Here is an 18846-nt window from a genome sequence, read left to right as displayed (position 1 = left end):
TCTGATGCGGCTGGAGTGGGGGACAGTGGGGTCCCCCATGAACCTGGGCGCACACGATCACCCTCCCGTGGCGGACTAGAACGCAGAAACGCAGACCCCGGGAAGCACGGGGGCGGGGGGACGTGACTAGGAAGCGTGGCGCGCGCCCCTGCCCGGGAGTGGGATCCGGGGCTCCGCGGTGCGGGCGATGGGGAGGGCGCCGCGTCAACAGCAGAGGCGGCGAGGTGGAGCGGAGTGCGCGTGCGCGGCTCTCGGGAGGGGGGAGCGGCGGGCGAAGTGCGGAGCGGGGAGGGCGGGGAGGGAGGGAGGGAGGAAGGCCGAGGCGGGAGCGAGCGTGCGCGTAGCCGGAGAGCCTGGGCGGCCGCTCCCGCCTGAAACTGCTGCTGTGCTGCTGCTGCTGCTGCGGCGGCGGCGGCTGCCCGTCCTTCCTGTAACGGCAGCGGAGGCGGCGGTTGCTCTAGACGCCCGCGGCGGTGGCCGCCGCGACCCCCGGTGGCGCGGAGATGTGGCCCTTGGTGGCAGCGCTGTTGTTGGGATCGTCGTGCATCGGTGAGTGGTTCCCGGGCTGCTGGTTTCCAGGCTGGTGCTCTGCGCCCCCGCGGGCGCCCCCGCAGGCGTCCAAGCTGCATCCCCACTCCGCCGGCCAGGCAGCGCCCCGGAGCGGGTGGCCAAGGCTGGGAATGGGGGGGACGCGCGGGCCCTGCGCGTCCGGAGTGCCGACGTGGGAGGGCCCAGTGGGGAATCGGGCGCCCCCCTGGTTCCCTCTTCTCCGTCATCTTCCCTCCCCACCCCGGGGTGGGGGGAAGAGCGCTAGGCTCATCTCTTTACCCCATCTGCACTTCCAAATGCGCACACCGAGGAACTCCTGCAAACCTGGACTATAAAGAAAAGCCAGAGGGCGAGATTGGGGGGGGGGGGGGAGGCGGGGGTTGTGCAGCTGCAAAGCCCTCCCCCTTGTCTTGCACCCTTCTCCTGTCTGCGTGCTTTCTTAGCTTTTGGGGTTGCAGAATAGGAAGAGGGCCCGGGCCTCCGTATCCTGGAAGTGCGCATTTGGGCCAAGTCGATCAAGAAGGGGTTTTTGCCCCAGCGCTCGAGCAGCTGGGCGAATGGGATGCGAAAGGGCACGGGGAAGTTTCCTTCCCAGCCAGCCTTTACCAGAAGAATCTTCTGCTCGCTTATTTGGATTCTTGGTTTTTGTTGTTGTTGTTGTTGTTGTTTAATCGTACAAATAAGCTTTCTGGAAACTCTCGTGATCCCCGCGCACCACCGGCTCTCCAACAGATCTCAAAATTGTAGGTTGAAGTTTTTCCACTGTATTTGGGGAGAGCGATTTTTTTTTTCAAAGTTATCCGGATTTCGTCTGAAAGACGAAGCCAGGAACCTCAAGCCAAAAACATATGTGCAGCAAAGGAGGGAGGGCATGGGTATCTTTTGACGTCAAAGATGTCCCCTCACTCTCAGCTTTTGGAATAAATCTCCCTTTCTAAGTACGCATGCTTTTCTCTGTTAAAAAAAAAAAAAAAAAAAAAAAAACAACCGAGGAAGGAATTAGGAATTTTCATGGCTGCACGGTGATTGTCGCAGTTTATACCTATAAAGCCCTTTGTGAACTTTTGTTTTTCTATCCGAATTGAATTTAAGCAGGAAGAACAGCAACGATTACCCGGATCCTCCAACGCTAAATTAATTTAATGTTTAATTATTAGCCCCAGTGTTCCAGGCATAAAGGCTTATGTCTTGGAACTGTTTCGAGGATGCTGTTAAGTCTCTCTGTTCGTCCCTATCCTCTCTCCAAGCACCCTGGGTGCTGAACTGTTAATAATCAAGATCTCTGTTGTCTAAATGGCTGATGGTAGCTGTTTCCCCCTCATCATCCTTAGTGTGCTTGTTGCCATTGCTATCATTATAGCTGAAATGATACTACTTCAGGTACCTGTTGTGTAATAGGAAAGCTTTGGTGTTGAGCCAGATACAAATTTGTATCAAACTGTCACTAATTCAGACTGTGGACATCAGAGCTTGTTTACATAATAAATCATGCACTGTTTTTAAAAACACATCCTGCTTTCAAGTAGATTAAAAAAACTGTTGGAATGGTATTTTGGTGGATAAGAAGTCTGTTCGACCTTCTTTAGTTACAGTTAACATAACATTTAATTAACACCCATTTTGTGTAATATTAATATAATTTTCTAAAGAATCTTTAAAATTAAGAATTTGTAGTAGTATAATTGCTAATAGCAACCTAAAACACTAAACAAGCTACAGGCATTATGCATTTCGGTTGTGTTAGGTGTTAAATAGAAAACAGGAAGTGATCATTGTCATAAGATAAAATGGAATTTTGTGTTTTTAATGTTAAAAAGAACATGTGTGGAGAAATGCTGACAGTCTCAGAACACAAGTAACTATAATGCAGGGGATTTGGGAGGAGATTGAGCTGAGAATCTAGAGTAAGTCAGTCGTGGATTTATATTTTGATTTGTACCACAGTTTGCTTTTGCTTTTAGTTTCATTTATAATAGAACTAGTAGTAATCAGGTCATTTCTTTGTAACCTCTATAGTTTCAATGACCTTTATGGTTAAAAAAAAAGAAGTTATCTTAGATACCCCTTTTAGCCAATTAAAAGGAGACTTGAAGCCTACTGTAATGATTTACAAGCTGCAGAATGAATGGCTGTGTTCCTTCCCCGTAAGTCCAATTATACTTACTTTAAAAGCACATCAACAGTTTCAGTGGTGATCACTAACTAGTAAATACAATGTTAAATAAATAATGTCAGTGATACAGATGAACTGTCTAATGGTTGAATGATTCTTCTTTGTTCAAAGTGACTTTTGAAAATCAGACATAATAAAATGACTGAATTGTTTTTTTTAACATTTTTATTGTGTGAGTCTAGTAGTAACATGGCTTGTTTAAATGAGTGCGTTTTGTTTACTGCTAAAGAATACATTATTTGAATCCCAAGTTGCCATTTTAAGGAGGCAAATGCTATGTAATGTCCTTGTTGATGGGCCCCAGAAGTCTAGAGACTGTGTTAAAGCGTCACGTGAAATGCCCACCATTAGAGTGCTTGCTCAGGCTGCCATCTGTGTATTCTGGAGGTGTCTTTTCTTTGCCACTGAGGTGTTAATGGGGAATTGAAAGGCTACATTCTAAAGATGAAAAATAGCTACCCAGTCCCTACCTATTTGTAAACATTCTAAATCCAAAATGATCACTGAAAAAAAAATAAGACAGAGCTAAGTCTGCATTCTTTAATGTGAATTCAGCTATAGCTTGTTTTATAGCATTGGGTTGGTTTTTTTTAAACACAGTAATATACTTTTGTGACATCAATTTCACGCAACCATTTTGCCTGTCTTTGTCGTTTAGGTTTTTGCTGTCATAGCTTTTTATACAAGATACATTAGTACTTTCTTATATCTTATGTCTCAGCTTACCAATGTAATAATGCACTCTTGGGTTATAAAGTCACTTTCACTTTGTGTACTACTGCCAGATATTTATTCTGTGATAAAAGAGCAAGAATGATAGTGTAGGATCAATTTGACTAAATTCATAGTGGTATTAAAGTGAAAAATATAGAGCACACGGGAAATTTAATTCTGGTATACTTAGACTAAGACAACAGCCCCTGGACTTTCCCTCTTTGTGGTTACATGGAGTTGAAGCAGGAAGCTGAAGCTCCACCCTCTTCTGAGTATTTCATTCCTGATCTGTAGAGCAGTTACACCAGATTCAGGATCTGGTTAAGCCCAACATCTGAGCTTTAGTTTAGAAGAATTAATGTGAATGCTTGAATACTAGTCATATTGACCAGTTAAAAGACAAGGAAAAGGGTTTAGTGAGTACAAGGACTATCTGAATTGCTTTTTTTTTTTTTTTTTTTGCCAGTCCTGGGGTTTGGGACTCAGGGCTTGAGCACTGTCCCTGGCTTCTTTTTGCTCAAGGCTACCACTCCAGCTCTTAAGCCACAGCACCACTTCTGGCTTTTTCTATATATGTGGTGCTGGGGAATCAAACCCAGGGCTTCATGTATGCAAGGCAAGCACTCCACCACCAGGCCATATTCCCAGCCCATGAATTGCTTTTTTTATTTTTAGACACTTCCCTGGATTCTCTCCCCCTACCCCCGACCTCCCATCTCTTGACAGCATGATTTAGCTTCCTGGTATGAATTTTGTAAAACTGTAAGTTAGTTATTCAAAGGAGTTACACCATTGGAATCCTACCATGCATATACCATACTTCCAACTTGTTTTGTATATAACATGTATATGACCCTATATATGTTTCATCTATGTTTGTGCTTAGATCTAATGCCTACATATGTTTCTCTGAGCTGACTTACTTAATTCACTTGGCATAATTTTTTTCCGGGTCCACCTATTTCCCTGCAAATGATATTATTCTTCCTGATGGACAAGTAAAATTCCAGTGTGTATGTGTGTACATATATGTGTTCACAAGTGTATATATATATATACATATATGTGTTTTATATGTGTATATGTATATATGCCCATATCAGTACACATGTACCACATTTCCTGTTTTATCACTCAGTGGTACTTAATGTACTTAAAGTTCCTGGAGTTCTTGGTGAGATCATAATTCTGGCTGATACTGACTTTAAACTGCTCTGTCCCTGTGATTCTGTACTGACTGCTTCTATTCTCCCATGAAAAACTATGAATCCAATGGGGAGCAGTTGCTTTGAGTCACAACATGATACCCTAGTGTTGAAGCCCCCACTGAGGAGAGATCTGACTAGATCTTCCTTTCTGTACATAACCTTATTCAGTCTGAGATTCCAGTTCTTCATTATAGGTACTAGTCCTCAGAATAAAACTGATAAGATTAATTTCTGACAGGTATCCTCCCTCATTTTTTTTTGCTTGATTTACCATAGCAGTTTCAGGTACTCCCCACTTTCTTCTCTACCATAAAAAAATGTGGTGAGTGGTTTTGACTCTCAGCTGCCCTCTCACCATTAAACTAACTTGAATATCTTACCAAGCCTCCTCTCATTTGCCCTTCTCACTTTTAGAAGAAGTTTTGTTCTTCTATCGAATGGATGCAGCCACCATCTTGGAGACCTGCTTAATCAACTTGTTCTTCAGTCTTGTATCCTAAATTGTTCCCTTTTCATTTTTTCTTTCCCCCAAACTAGCAGCCATGTTAAATATTTACCCCATATTAAAAACAACAACAACCAAAAAAAAAACCCAAGAGCCAAAAGTTCTTGTCCTCGCCTCTACTCACTTAATTGTTAAATTTTGCCTTTCTACCTTCTTAGTGGGCCAGAGTTATTATAAGAGAATCACTTCTGCTTCTTTTCTTATTCACTTCCCCCGTGCAATTTCCAAATGATTCACTGTGGCCATTGACATTGCTACAGACTAAAAAAAAAGCTAATTTTCATGTAGCAACTATTTTTATGTATGCTATTTAACATGTATTTTGTCCACATTTAGACTCTCCATCGGTCTTCAATGGTATTAATTTTTGCCTTCCATTTGTCTTGCTTATTTACTTGACTTTCTTGACAAACTCCCATTTGACTATTAGCTCCATAAACATTGGTGTTCCCTCAGAGTTTATATTTTGCCACCTGCTCTAACTGCTTACAAGTAGTCTCTGTTCAGTCTTTATACTCATAACTTCAGTGACCAGCTATATTCCTGGTCTTTATAGTGATGATCTTCTCTCTTATATCCAGATCAATATGTTTGGACATCTACTGAACATCTCCAGTTCATTGAACCCTTGGTACTTTAGTATTCAACTATGAAATGTTGAGACCATATTCTTTTCCGATCTTTAAGTCTCGTTTTCTATAATTAATCCATAACCAAGCTACTTCTACATACTATTTTCATTTCCCCTTTTTAATCTACCTCACTTTCCACATCTGACCTCTGTTGATCTTACTGCTTTGATTTTTCCTGCCATTTTTAGGTCTTCTCTCTAGTCATCATGTATCTGGACTTTTGCAGTAGCTCTGAAAGGAGTCCCTTCCCCGCTGCCTTCTTGTCCTAAATCCCCTTTTCATATCACTGCTAATGTTATTTTTAACATGAAAATAAATATGAGTAGTTCATAATTGCTTCTGTTATCAAGCCTAAACTTTTCAGCATGTCGTTCAAGGAAGTTTAGAGTACTCTTACTCTTCTTTCCTAGAGAAAATATTTTCTTTACCTTATTTCCTAGACATCACTTGAATAGTTTTCTGGGTTACTCACTTTCTTGATTCTTTTATGTACACATTACTGACTCTTTGTCAGAGGACCCAATCCCCTCAACAATCCAAGTCATCCTTCAAAGCTCAATTTTGATATTGCCCTCTATTAAGTAAGTTTTTGAGGAAATTTTCTATTCCAACATGTGAATTGCTTGATATTTTCCATTAAAACATGCAGATTCATGAGTCTCTAATCAGGTTGATTGGAAGATTTTTCCAGAAATATGGAATAGTGGATCCTCTCTCATATGGCTTTAAATTTTTTTCTTTCTTGAAAATGTGGTTTATATACAATTCACTCATCCATTGAGAAGAATATTAGGACATTTGCAGAGAAATGGATGGAAATAGAAGATTATGTTAAGTGAAGTTAGTTGGGCTTAGAGAGACACACAGTGCATGTTTTCTCTTGTATGTGGAAATAAGATCTACGTTACAAATGTATTCTAAAAAATATAAAGGTCATATGCAGATATGCACAAACAAAAGTATGGTATACATGTTCTACACTGGGGAGGAGTCTGATGTGTAAACTCTATGAAAAATTAACTTACAGTTTACCAAAACAAATACCAAGAAGTTGGAATATGTGTTGGGGGGTTTGGGGAAGTGGCAAGAGCATGAGGCAAGAAAACTGGGAGAAAATGAGGGAGGGTTGACATTGTTCAAAAAGAAATGTATGTAATCCCTGACTTATGTAACTGGAACCCTTCTATATATCACCTTTATTATATTTTTTAAAAAAGGATTGGAAGACAAATGAAGAGGGGAATGATGAATGAATATAGTTATTGTATTCAATGTATATATGTGAAAATAGAACTTAACAACTCCCAAGGGAAGAGTAGAGTTGGGAAAGATAGGGGAGAAGGATGAATGGGGAGACAGTTATCAAGATTCACTAACATGTCCATGGGATAGCTCTATATAAGGCAACTGATTGCCCAAATAATATATGGATTTTCAGCCTGAAAATTTGCTGTCAAGTATTTACATCCATGGTCTATTCTAGTCATTTATTAAAGATTACATTTTTAGAAGAGTTTTAAAAAATTCATTGCAGTTGTAAGGGTTGCCAAAAGGAGATTTCCACATAGTTTAAGCAGAAAAGAGCTTATTTGGGAAAGCCAAACTGCCACTCCACACTCTAGAGTAGGGTGTAGCACGAACTAATGGTGGAGAGAGCTTCTATAGGGAAAGAAAGGCAAGAAGGTAATGTGTCTGCAGGGGATAAGGAAGTGACCTCAGAGCCTGAGGGATCTCCCACTGCCTCCAGGTGCCCAGAGAGCAGTTACCTAGCAGTTATAGATGTTAGGTTGAGACTTCTAGGGAGGGCCATGTACAGTTTTGCATGGAGAGAGAACACAGAGGAAGGGAGTCTATATGTGTTTCCACATGGAGAAAAAAACAAAGAGAAGGGGAGCATTTTCTTGGACAGATCTAGCAGCCTTTTGATAGTCATAAAGGGGTGCTGACTCTCTCCGGCTACTTTCTGCAGTTTAGGAGAAGGCAGTGGTGAACGTGAGTATGTGAAACCTTATGAGGTAGGGGCTGAATAATATGAAAAGAAAAAACATTATTAGAAGGCCCACAAATGGCAGAAGGAAGGACAGCAATCCATTCAGACTGGAAAAGAAAAAAAAAAAGGATGACTTGGCTAGTTCCTGTCTCTTGTGATCCAGGAGGTCCTAGAGTTGGTGGATCATACCCCTAAATATTCCAGAATAATTAACATATGGAGACTGAGTTAGGACAGAGCATGGTAGACTGGTTAAGAATAACCAGTCAGAAGCTAGGCCTGGATTGGAGTAGTTAAAGGCCTGGTGGGAAGCATTGCACTATAGATGTCTGGACTATAGGGTATGGATGAGAGACCTACTATAAATAGAAATAGCAGGTAATAGATATAAGTTCCTGCCCAGTTAGAAGCTGGACAGGTATGAGCATTAGATAGGCATGAACAATTTTCTTTTGACCTCTTGGCACTGGTTAATTTTGAAAGGGCAAGCACAAAGTGACTCTATTTAGGATCTGATACCATCCCTTCTTATCTGCACAGTTTTTCCCAACTGCCTCTGGGTGTTGCCAGGGCTAATTCTGTCCTGGTAAGTCTAGGAGGTCCCTTCATCTTGCTGGGATGATGTCCCAGTTGGCAGTTTTGCTCTTTGCCAGGATGACACGTCCGAGTTGACTGAGTCCTACATTGGTGGAAGAGGTAACTGACAGATTGAGAGTTTTTGCCAATAGCCCCTTTTTATTTCCAAATGAAGCAACAAGGAGATCAATAGAAATAGTTTTTAAGTAGGGCTTACCAGGAATATATTAATAAAAGTTATGCTTGACCAATAAGTAATTGTAAGAGTTAGTTATCTTTCTGTGGGTTTGATTGTAAAGGCAGGATCAAATCTGTAATAATAAAACTCAATAATGGTCATGATGAGAGTTTTGAAACAGCACCTGATTAAACAATCTAGTTAATTTTTAATAGAATACAGCACTTGAGGATACTAATTAATATTGAAACCATTGTCAGCTCTGTATCCAAGGCAGCTTATATACTTGGGAAACAGACATATTAGACAGTGAAAAATAGCATTGGAGTCAAAAGGTCATGTTCATTTGAAAGACCTTGTCATAAACAAACACTTAGAAAAACAAAACCTTAAAAACAAATGTTTTTCTTAACAGCCAGAATCTCTTATCTTACAGTATTTGTAAGCTGACATGTTAAATTTAAACCCCTTTATACAACTACTTAAAGATAACAAAAAAGTTTTTAATTTTCATTTTCTTTCTTAAATTTATATTTTAAACACTTTGATTTTGACACTAGGGTATGAACTCAGGGCCTTGCAAAGTGTTCTACCACTTATGATATGCCCCTATGCCCTTTTCATTTAGTTATTTTTCAGATAGAATCTCACTAAGTTCTACCTCAGCTAATCTCAAACTATGATCTTTACCATCTTCACCTCCCACCTAGCTGGGATTACAGACTTAAATCAATCATCATGCCTGGCCTAAAGTTTTAAATTTCAGGAGAAATATATTAATAACAACTTTTTGGACACTTGGAAAGATCCACAGTATTTGAAATGAAGACAGTGTTTATGAAGAGATTAGTTCAGTAAAACAGCGGTGACAATATTCAGTACTGAGTGAATGACAGCACATAGGGTGCAAAATGCACAGCAGGAAAGGGACAAAAGCAGTTGAGTGGTGTTAGAAAGGGGACACTCAACCCACTGTTGCTCAGGAAGAACTGAGGAAGGCAAACTGTAGTTGCTGTTCTACTGAGTTCTTTCCTTGTGTGTGAGAGAAGCCACAGTCTCATTGTCTCATTAAAGTCATTGTCTCATTAAAACTTAATGACATCTCTATGAGGAAGATGGTGTCACTGTTTAGGTTTTGTAGATAAAGACACTGCGTTACTGGGTAGCTTGCTCAGACTACATCTTGAACCAGGATCTGGCTGAAAATTGTGTGCTCTTAACTGCCACACACACTCTATCCAGGGAAGGCTGAAGCTCTCCATAGGCCAGGGAACAGCATGTGCTGAGGCATGGGGGTACGAGTGCATTTGCTTATTTGTGAGATTCAAGAATGTCATTATGACTGGAGCTTAGTTGGAAACAAGAAGAATACAAGAGAGACTGGGAAAGTTCTAGGAGGACCTCATTTGTATTCTACATTAAATACACTTAGAATTGGTTATTTAGCCTGGGAAGAGGGAGAGTGTTGTTAGGCAAAGAGATGCACATTTGCATTGATGCTCTCAATGTATTATTTGGGAGACTGTGAGAAATACATTGGGTTTGGAATGGGAAAGGATTGATGGAGGCTAAAAGCCAGTTAGAAGGGTATGGCAGTGGTCTAAGAGAGAAAGGATAAATGTCTAATTCATTCAAGAGACATTTGACTTAGAAGCTATTGAACAGGGTAAGCCTACCATGACTATACTCCGTGGTTGAGGAGAGGGAGAAATCCAACATGAATTTTTGGTCCAAATCTGGTTCACTGATAGATACTCGAAAATAGTTCAGCAAGGTGAGAACTTGGGAGTTCAGTAAAGAGAGATGTAGGTTTTGAACACATGAACTTAAAGTATCTTTAAGTAGTTGTACACAGGAGTTGCCATTCAACAAAGCAGTTTATGGATACAATGCATCCCAATCAGTGTCACCCTTTTCAACATTCTCACCCATCCTTCCCAACCCACCCCTCCCCTCACCTTTTCATTACTTTTTTTAAATTTTGTAGTATATACATCGAATGTTGTATGTTATCTTTCATTTTGTTTGTTTATTTATTTATTTATTTTTGGCCAGTCCTGGGGTTTGGACTCAGGGTCTGAGCACTGTCCCTGGCTTCTTTCTGCTCAAGGCTAGGACTCTGCCACTTGAGCCACAGCGCCACTTCTGGCCTTTTCTATATATGTGATGCTGAGGAATCAAACCCAGGGTTTCATATATACGAGACAAGCACTCTTGCCACTAGGCCATATTCCCAGCCCCATATGTTAACTTTTAAATAATTGTAAAAATCCAAACTGGAATCCGTAGTGATGCAGGTGGGTATGTAAGGTCTGCCATATAGAAGAAAGGTGGGGCCTGGGTCAGTACTAGTAGTTGTGGGTAGTTAAACCATGGAAAAGTGAGTAGAAATTTGTTTAGGCATGCTGATGGTGAAGGATTTAGGAACATTGACATTTAGTGGGAACCAAGGAACAGATTTCAGAAAAAAGTTAGTACAGAGTAGACAAAGACGGAGGAAATTCCTCACCAATGCTTTATAAAGACCAGGGGAAAAGAGCAAGACGAGACAAGGAAGTGGCTGTTGGCTCAAGACCACTAGGAAAGTAAAAACAGAAAGTGACCCATGCCCACATGCTTTTTCGCAGGGATCGTTGGTGATTTGGGCAAGAGCTGGCGAGATGAAATAGTGGGGTGCAGATGAGAAGCCTGGTGTCAGCCTTGAGGAGTGTGTTGGAGATAAATGCATATACTTCTTTGTCGTAGGAAAAAGACAATACGTGGGTGAAGGGTTGTAATTTGGTGAATAACTGTTCATTTTAAGAGCTTAAAGATACACCATATAAATCAAATAAGGTACTATGGGGGCTGATAACTCCAGAAAGTCCTTGAGCTAGGTAGGCAGAAATGAACACTAGCTCTCAGGTGGTCAGTTTCATTGCTGGAGATGAGGTAAAGAAGTATGGACAGCTCTGGTTGCAGGTAAGTTGTAAGTGGGAAGTGTTGGAAGTTTCTGGCTTCTCCACAAAAGGAATGAGTTTGAAGTAGGAAATAGAAAAGAGAAGGACTCCTAGGAAGTATAGGAGGAGAGGAAGTACGAGGATGGATTTAGAGCTGTTCAAAACAGGAGACAAAAGTTATTTGGAACATTGAAAGAAGTAATGGGGTGAGACAACCTTCTGTTGTTCTCAGCAGCAACATCCCTTTCTTAGAAATCTATAAAACAGATGTCTTCTGCCTATCCACAGCACGTTGTTCATACAGAGAGGACATTATCATCTTGGGCTATGTAAGTGTCCTACCTGTGCCTCCCAAGTGGCAGGAATTACAGATGTACATGTCATCACAGCTGACTTCTTTGTTGAAATGGAGTCTCAATAGTTTTTTTGGTCTTTTGTAGTTTCGTGTTTTGTTTTGTTTTGTTTCCAGAGCCGGGGACCAAACCTAGGGCCTCACGCTCACCAGGCAGGTGCTCTTCTGCTGAGCCAGATCCCCAGCCCTCAATAGTTTTTTGGCTTCAAAGCACAATCTTCCCAATCTCTGTCTCCCAAGTAGGATTATAGGCATAAGACACTGTGCCCTTCAGCTACTTAGTAGCTTAAAAAAAAAACCCACACAATTCTAGAGGATGAAGCTCTAGGTAATATCTGAGTGATATTTATTAATGATTAGGGCAAAGTTTATTTGGATTATGGTATATCCAAATCAGTTTTGCTTTAAATTTTACTAACAGTATTTATTTTAAACTGCTTCCTTTATGGAATCTTTTTAGTATAAGAAATAATGCAGTGTCATTAGTTCTTTCTCTAGTCATTAGAACATTTAGTTTTTGAGGAGAAGTTATGACACTTTGGAGTATTTGCCAGCCACTTCTTCCTTCCTCTGAGCCTCCTCAAAAAGTTTGATAGAGTGACTGAGCTTCACTAATGGCTTAACTGAAGAGTAATTTATAAATTGCCCATACAAAATAATCTTTACATTTTGAAACGACTGATACAAATATAAAATGGACATGCTAAGTGTTTGACTTCAGACCTTAATTAAAGATCAAACCAGAAAGAAGACAAAACCCTTTTCAAGGGACTTTAGAAGAGCAGACACATTTATAGGCAAGCAGAAGTGCTAAAAGGAATTTTAGTTATGGATACAAAATTATTCAGTAGACTAAAGGCAGTAAAATGAAATATTTTGGAATCCTCTTTCCCCAGATGGAAAACAGTGGCAAAACAAAATTTATATCTCTGTGGGCACTAATCATTTGCATCATCTTTAGGTTTTAACAAGTTACAAAATCCTGAGAGTCCAAAGTCAGTGGGAGAAAACTCAGGCCTCTAGAGATAGTAATTCCAAAGCATCTGTTAATCCACAGTCAGCACCCCACTGACGGACACCCCGCGTAACCTTTTTCGGACACCCCGCGTAACCTTTTTGCCCCTTTCAAAAGCTTTTGCTGCATTTTCCACCACTTGTCTTGTTTTGCCCTTCCAAAGTCACCTCTCTTTGCACACTATGGTTTCTCTATGTCAGTTCTTCTCTCAGGGGAAATAATTCACAACCCCAAGATTTTGGAGAGTACAATTGGAAGTCCAGATTTTGCCTGGGACTTCTTTCTATTTGGGTAGCTAGAAATGAAAAGAGATAAGCTGGGTACCCACAGGCTGATTCAAACAGCCTCAGGAGAATAAGGACTTGGCTCAGTCAGAGAAGGTCCAGATCATTATGTTAAATGCCCAATTGCCAGGTTTTTATAGAATCACTTTATGTTTTTATAACATAGCATTGTTTAGGGATGTTAAAAGTATAGGCAAGTGCATGTGTTCCTGCATGGTTTCTCTTTGGGTGCTTATCATGGTTTATCTTTGGGTATTCAGTTTTGATCCTTTCACTTGTAGAGCAAATCGAAGCATAGAAAAAGGAATCCCTTAATGTTAGATACAAGAAAATGCTAGTGCTAATGTTTTCACTTGAGGTTTTTGACCAAGATCCAGATTGTATTCCATTGTGCATTCTTGTATTGAATTCTTCAACTCAATGCATATTTATTGAATAATAACTATTCCTTGAATGCAATATCCCATGTCTGTGATTTTAGAGTTCGTATGTAGAAGGAAGAAATTTCTCTGTTTATCTCTCTTCTCTCTCCCCCTTTCTGTCTCTATCTCTGTATCTCTGTCTCTGTGTCTCGCGCGCGCTCTCCGTCATTATTTGGCTTAGGACTCAGCCTCAAACTTATTCAGCTTGCTTGTTCTAGCTTGTGACTTTCCACACAAGCCATGCCTCCATTCCAATTTTTGCTAGTTAACTGGACATGGAGTCTCAAGGGTTTTTCTGCTTGAGCTGGCTTTGAACTATAATCCTCCAAATCTCATCCTTCCCATCAGCTTGAATTACAAGGCATGAGCCACCAACGCCAAGTTAGAAGGAAGAAATTTTAGAGATGTTAACCCAAGTTAACATTCTATTTATGTTTGGAGAAAAATATCAACTATCTACTTAGAGAAAAGAGTTACTAAATGACTAAATAATATGGACAGCTAGAGTTTCTCCACACTCTTGTACATTCCTGTTAAATAGTGAGCATTTACATTTAGTCACTCAGCCTACCCTATATAATGCTGGTAGTTTCTGTCATTGATGGAAAATCCTCCTTCCTTCCAAACCTTAGTACTATCTGCTTTTAGTTGCAACTTGCTCCTTGGTTTTCTGAGTGCTTAAAGTTTCAGAGAGGAAGAAACAGCTGTAATTTACCTTTGGAATTTGTCTGTAGCTTCAGTGAAACATGGAGCTAGGAAAATGTCATTCAATTGTATGTAATCCTTTGTAAGACTTGCATACCAAGCATCTGCTGCTATATATTTTACAGTGGGAAAATAGCCACAGAGAATATTTTTTCTTATTAGTATTCTCAAGAGTTTCCATCCTTGTGGAAAGATGTGATTTGATTCATCTGACTTACTTTGGTTATACAGTACAGTAGAACTGGCTACCTTTTTATTTTTTTTTGAAATGCAACATGAGGGAAGAGATAAATTTCATATCAGTTTAACAAGTTCTATTTAGAAGAAGCATATAGAAGTTGAACAGAATATAATGCTTTGGTTTGGTTTTCTGTTCAAAAATTTCCATGGTAAGGACAGTATTTTTCCAACTTATATCAGTTGACAGAAATGATTACTTCAAAGCTTTCAAAGCTAGATGCTATACTTTGCATGTTCTAACACAATTGCTGAATTTATTCCCAAGATGCATGGTAATGTATAATATCTATGACTGAGAATGGTAAGGAAGTTACAGTGTTGTCTACCAGCTGTGCAACTTAATGTAGAATGAATTTTTTTAAGCTAATGAACAGTAAAATATTACTATCATGTTTGCTTTGCAGAATTCAATGAAAGCATTTACTGTGAGATTTCTTTTTTCTTTTTTTCCCCAAATAATAACATTTCCCCAAGTTGCTGAGTTTTGAATCACTATATTTACATTTAACACATTTTTGGTACTGTGTGGCCCTTCAAATCACCAAATGTAGGACATCATAGTAAGAGAAATTAAGATAAAAAATGCCAGTTGCTCTAACATCATCATAATACTATTTCATTACATACAGTAACACTGTTACTGCAATAATTGCAATATTGCAATATTTTGCAATAATTGCAATATTTATTTAATAATAACTAATAAGTCCAACACTGGTGGCTCACATCTGCGATCCTCGACATCAAGAATCCACTTTCATTTTCTCCTTATGGGCCTTCTTCTGTGTTATACAGTTTGCTTGAATGAACAATTGAAGCATTCCTTATCATAAGGATTTGAACACACGTGTGATTTATGGCACATATCTTTATAGTATCATGCCATATCTATAGTTTCAATCTTTATACTATCTTTGTAACTAATGAAATACTTCTCTTTTTGTCTTTTCTAGGTTCAGCTCAGCTACTATTGGATAAGACCAGATCTGTAGAATACACCACTTGCAATGAAACCGTTGTCATCCCGTGCTTTGTCACTAATGTGGGAGCACAAAACCCTGGGGAAATGTATGTGAAGTGGAAATTTAACAGAACATACATTTTCATCTATGATGGAAATAGAAACAATTCTACTGCAGATAGCAACTTTTCCAGTGCCAAAATCTCAGTCTCAGAATTAATCAAAGGAGATGCATCTTTGAAGCTGGATAAGGCTGATGCTGTTGTAGGAAACTACACATGTGAAGTAACAGAATTAAGTAGAGAAGGCGAAACAGTTGTCGAACTGAAGTATCGTGTTGGTAAGTGGCGTTGTTTGGAGATGGTTTGTCCCTTTTGAGACTTCTATTGAAACTCGAATGGCATTGTGGCAGTTTGGGGAGATGGGCCCTCTGGTTCATGCACTGGCTTCCAATTCTGTCCTTCTCTGTGTTATGAGGCAGCACAAGGCTCTTAGCAGAAACTGGATAGCTTTGACACCAGTCTCTGACTTCTCAGCTTAAGAACCATGAGCCAAAATGAAGATCCCACCAGGTACTCTGCCCAAACAAATAAAGCAGACTTAAGGGAGATAGTAAGATTTCTATGGATATTTCTCTTTTATTTCTCCTCCTACATCTGATGCTATTAGAAAGTAAGCAAAATGGGATTAGAAACTCCTTTGAACCCAAAAGCAGATGATTAGCAATATGTGCCAATGTAGTGATTAGACTCCTTTTACACAAATTCCATCTTATTTTCTCTTCTACTTTTCACAATAAAATCTATTGAAGATTTGCTTATTTGTGTACCAGTGGTTCTCACACACTTTATCTCCTATTTGATTCCTGGATCCTGGGTAATCTATTCCACATTTCTGTTGCTTCCATCAAAAGCACGCGTTGCTCATGTGATTCTTTTTAGGAGCCTCTTTTCATTTTATGAGCCACATACCATTTTAATTTGTTTTGCCTTGTAACATTCCACTGAACTTTCGAAGGGTTTTGGAAGTCCAGCTCCGGGCTCTGGCTGAAGGGAAAGGGAAGAGGATCAGATTAAGGATGAGGCTACTGTGGATGATTCTTGGAGGTTTTTGAGGTAATCCTTCCTCTGGTATTCTTTTCTTTGGCTAAGATGTAGGGGAAGAACTAGGAATCCAACTGAATTGGGTACAGGCTTGGTTATTGCACCTCAAATATGTCATTTGTAAACTAAGGGCTGGTGAGTTGGTAAAACAGCAGTATTAGCTGAAGTTTTCTTTCTTATTTATTTCTTGCTGTGCTAGCTTAAACCATACACAATGGTGTTCTGACTTTTTAAAGCTCTGTTTAGAGTTATGAGGCATTACTGGTCTTGAGACTGACCATACTTTGAGAACCTAGATACTCTAGGTTCTAGAACCGTTCGATTGGATTATCTCGTTTTCTTCTGTCTTTCTGGCTTTGACTGTTGGAAATGGAGTGTTTGATTTGATGAAATATTTTGACATGGCTTGGGTCTCGAAGCAGGAATTCTAAGTAACATTTTGTTCCGCCACTTACCCATTTACTTATGTGATCCTGAGAAGTTACTACACTGAGTCCCAGTGGCCTCACCTTGAAAATGAGGATGGAAGTGCAGAGTTGCTTTTATGATCTACAGAATCTGATAAGCAGCAAGTGTGATCCTTCCTGTGGAAAGTCTTAGCAAACCTATATGTACTTGTTTTCCTGGAGTACTTACTTTATAAGGTAGCAAATTGCTGCAGCTTCCTGGAGTACAGTATTGGGAGATGGAGGAATGGATGGCTAGAGGGAGACATTCTTACCCCTAGTGGAGAATGGAACGAGACATGGGGAAGTGGCTTGGGAGGTGAAGAGGGAGACTGCTACTTAAAGACAGGAAAATAAAGCAGCCAGTAGATATGATGAAGGTGAATGGAGAGGGAATGCTGGTCACCCAGATAAAAACAAATTTTGTATGTAACTTTTTAATCTTTCTTTTTTTCTAACTACCCTATTGGAATGAGAGATAAGTTTACTTTTGGAAGGACCATTAAAATGATAAAACATTACTTAGTATAGAGAATTCTACAAGAGGTTTGAGACATTGGCCTTATCCCCATCTTTACTTTTTAAAGTCATTGTTTCACAGGAAGAGCAAAGACAGGTGCTGTGTGCCTTTCATCCAGTTCCCCCTGTGGTCACATCTTACACACCTGTGGCAGTGTCACAACCGGAGAGTTCACAGTGTGGTGTGCCTATATTTGTGTGACCACTATTGCCTTATGACAGAGAGCTGTTGTGTCAAGACCACCTCTGCCTCATGCTAACACTTCAGAACCCCCTTCCTCACTTTTCATCCACCCCCAGCCAGGAAAGCACTAATTTGTCCTCTATATCTGTAACTTCAGTGTTCAACATTATTGATAAAGTTGTACAGTGACCAGTTGAGATGGCTTTTGCTTTTTCACTCAGCAAATACCTTTGAGATCTATCCAAGTACAGGTAGATAATTGTTGTGTTTGCTGTTTTATTTCCGGTTTATTCTATTTTTTTTCTGTAGAATAGTAATCTATGGTACAGGCGTGTCATAGTTTACCACTCACCTGTTGCAGGGCACTTTTATTTCTAGTTTGGGGCTGATAAATTATGTTTTAAACAATTGTGTGTAGGTTTTTGCTTAGATATATTCTAGATTTATTCTGTTTCTCTGTGATCAGAGCCTATGAGTATGTGTATAATTATTGGGTTATGTGGTAAGTACATGCTTAGATTTTTAAAGAGACATAACAGTGAGTCAGGGTGCCATTCCATAGAAAAAGTAATCTAGTTTTTCTGTCTTTGCCAAAATCACTTGTCACTATTTTACAACTTTTTTTTTTTCTTTTTGCTAGTCCTGGGGCTTGATCTCTGCGCCCGGGTCCTTTCTCTGAGCTTCATTTTGCTCAAGGCTAGCTAGCCCTCTACTACTTAAGCCACAGCACCATTTCTAGCTTTTTCTGAGCAGTTCATTGGAAACAAGAGTCTCATGGCCTTTCCTGTATGGACTGGCTTTGAACCATGATCCTCAGATCTCAGCCTCTTGAGTAATTTGGACTACAGGATTACAGGCATGAGCCACCAGCATCTGGCTACAACCATTTTAACTTGGAAAAAAAAAATCCCACAGTATTAAAATCCTCTGCATAAAAAAGGTTAAATGGGCAGGACTGCTACTGAGGAATATATTTTGGTTGCAATAATTATATTTACTCATCTTGTGCATTTTGAGGAGTTCACATTTTTGATGTTGTGGGATCTTTTTTCTTTCTTTTTTTTTTTTTTTTAAAGTATGTATAAAGGAGAAATAGAGTCCCTTAATAGGTAATTGGAATAGAAGTCCCTCAATAGGTAATCAGTAGAATG

General features: G+C 39.8%; 1 protein-coding gene across 3 annotated transcripts in view; it reads left to right on the top strand.

Moving 5' to 3' along the window:
- Positions 1-338: 338 nt before the first annotated feature.
- The window catches only part of Cd47 (CD47 molecule), a 50931-nt gene continuing 32423 nt past the window's right edge, over positions 339-18846 (top strand). For 2 of the 3 annotated variants that reach the window (XM_048346561.1, XM_048346560.1), the window contains exons 1-2: positions 339-549; positions 15436-15783. In XM_048346561.1, the coding sequence (XP_048202518.1) occupies positions 504-549; positions 15436-15783 (394 nt within the window). In that variant the 5' untranslated portion in view covers positions 339-503. The remainder of the gene's footprint in view (positions 550-15435; positions 15784-18846) is intronic. The other variant, XM_048346562.1, reaches the window with a different exon arrangement.

Source organism: Perognathus longimembris, chromosome 5, assembly GCF_023159225.1.
Source record: "Perognathus longimembris pacificus isolate PPM17 chromosome 5, ASM2315922v1, whole genome shotgun sequence".
NCBI lineage: Eukaryota > Metazoa > Chordata > Mammalia > Rodentia > Heteromyidae > Perognathus > Perognathus longimembris.
Note: the sequence above shows the minus strand (reverse complement) of the source record. Positions and strands in the feature narration are given on the sequence as shown.